At 45.1% G+C, this 1,549-nt stretch overlaps 1 protein-coding gene across 1 annotated transcript; it reads left to right on the top strand.

Annotated features, from left to right (window-relative positions):
- The first annotated feature begins 867 nt into the window (after positions 1-867).
- Positions 868-1,523, top strand: LOC111660667 (uncharacterized). The gene is made up of 2 exons (XM_023414021.2): positions 868-990; positions 1,104-1,523. Exons 1-2 carry the CDS (start codon positions 868-870, stop codon positions 1,434-1,436), a joined length of 456 nt encoding a protein of 151 aa, XP_023269789.1. The 3' UTR covers positions 1,437-1,523.
- The last annotated feature ends 26 nt before the right edge of the window (positions 1,524-1,549 follow it).

Here is a 1,549-nt window from a genome sequence, read left to right as displayed (position 1 = left end):
AACACACTTTTAAACTTTGCAAACAGTCAGAGACAACCAATGGCGTTCTTTCCCTCCAGATGGCTGGTGACGTCAGGCTCTGTTTCTACTACAACACACGTCCAGCATCAGTCACAAAGGCTCCATTCAAAGTCCCTTTGTGCTTCATTGACCACAGCACAGGGAGGCAGTGTGGGAAGCTGAGAGCAACTTTCTACTCACACTGATGATGAGACACAAGTCAGGAGACTGTGCCACATCTGGACAGCAGCATGATCGCTGCTATTATATTCAATTCAAATACAGCATGGGAATTACAGCTTTGTGTAATACGCAACTGAACTGATGTCCAAAATACAATATTACTTTATTCTCTCTTTGAAAAAGAGGGAAAAGGGCCGAATGAAAATGTTACTACATTATTAAGACAGAATAAAAGTGGCATGACTTGCACTTGCTAGATTTAAGGTTATGGCTCAATAAAATTGCTAGAAAGAAAAAAAGAAAACAATTTCTTCATATATATTGTCATCAAGTGTAATTCATGAATCAAAGAATAAATGTTGTCACCTTCACGTGTGATGGGATGATCAGCGTGTGCTCAGTCAAAGTCCTTGATCCCAGCATCAGGCAGCAGATCTGCTCTCTCTACAGGGTCACCACTTTCCCAGAGCTCTGTGAGTCTCTCTCCATCACCCCCCCAGTCCTCCACCTGTTCCCCTGAGATCTAACTATTGTCCCCCGGGTAATGTAACACCATTCGGCACGTTGCTGGTCCACATGTCCTGTTGTCTCATTGAGCTCTCTGATTGGTTGAGACTGTGAGAAACTCCAGCCAGACCAAGACCCACACATTCATATGGAGATGTGGGACTATAAATAGGAGGGATGAAGCCAGCAGAGATCAGATCCTCTCTACAGAGACCTCTACAGCACAGAGATCCAGCCATGACACCTACAATCACTGCAGCAATGACCAACTCTCAGGAGCATCTGACTCTGACCCACAAGGTAAATTGGAGATTCAAGGAGACTCAATCTTCATTCATGACAAGTTGTATTTGTTAATGCTAACACTTTACTCCAGAATATGTTTATTAATGACTTTGTTCTTCTCTCTGCAGCTCAGAAAACCTCTGGTGGAGAAGTTACGCAGAGAGCGAATCAACAGCAGCATTGAGCAGCTCAAGTCTCTGCTGGGTCCAGAGTTCCTCAAACAGCAGCCAGACTCCAAGCTGGAGAAAGCAGACATCCTGGAGATGACAGTTTGCTTCCTGACACAGCTGCAGCAGCAGAATCAACAGCAGAGAAGACTGCTGAACCTCGTCAACAAGCTGCAGTCTTCCTCTGAGAAGAACCTGATGGAGGCTGACTTCTCTCTCCTGAGCTCCACAGTCCAGACCAGCATCACCAAAGAGATCAGGCCAGTCAACAGCGCCCTCTGGAGGCCGTGGTAGACACTTACAGACTGGACTTACTAGCAGACAAACTCAGATGACCATGTTGGTCAAAGATTACTTGAACTGAATTCTATGAAATTTAAAGAGTCGTTCTTCTGTGTGAACAGAAG

Source organism: Seriola lalandi, unplaced genomic scaffold, assembly GCF_002814215.2.
Source record: "Seriola lalandi dorsalis isolate HSWRI2012SDOR001 ecotype SW California unplaced genomic scaffold, Sedor1 jcf7180002054520, whole genome shotgun sequence".
In the NCBI taxonomy this organism is placed as follows: Eukaryota; Metazoa; Chordata; class Actinopteri; order Carangiformes; family Carangidae; genus Seriola; species Seriola lalandi.
The sequence above is the reverse complement of the archived record's forward strand: the minus strand, read 5'-3'. Positions and strand labels throughout refer to the sequence as shown.

Excerpts from the sequence above, each read along its gene's own strand:
- LOC111660667 (XM_023414021.2), top strand. The coding sequence starts at position 868 with ATGAAGCCAGCAGAGATCAGATCCTCTCTACAGAGACCTCTACAGCAC. Across the intron at positions 991-1,103 it reads ATCTGACTCTGACCCACAAG|CTCAGAAAACCTCTGGTGGA; the intron begins GTAAATTGGAGA and ends TTCTCTCTGCAG.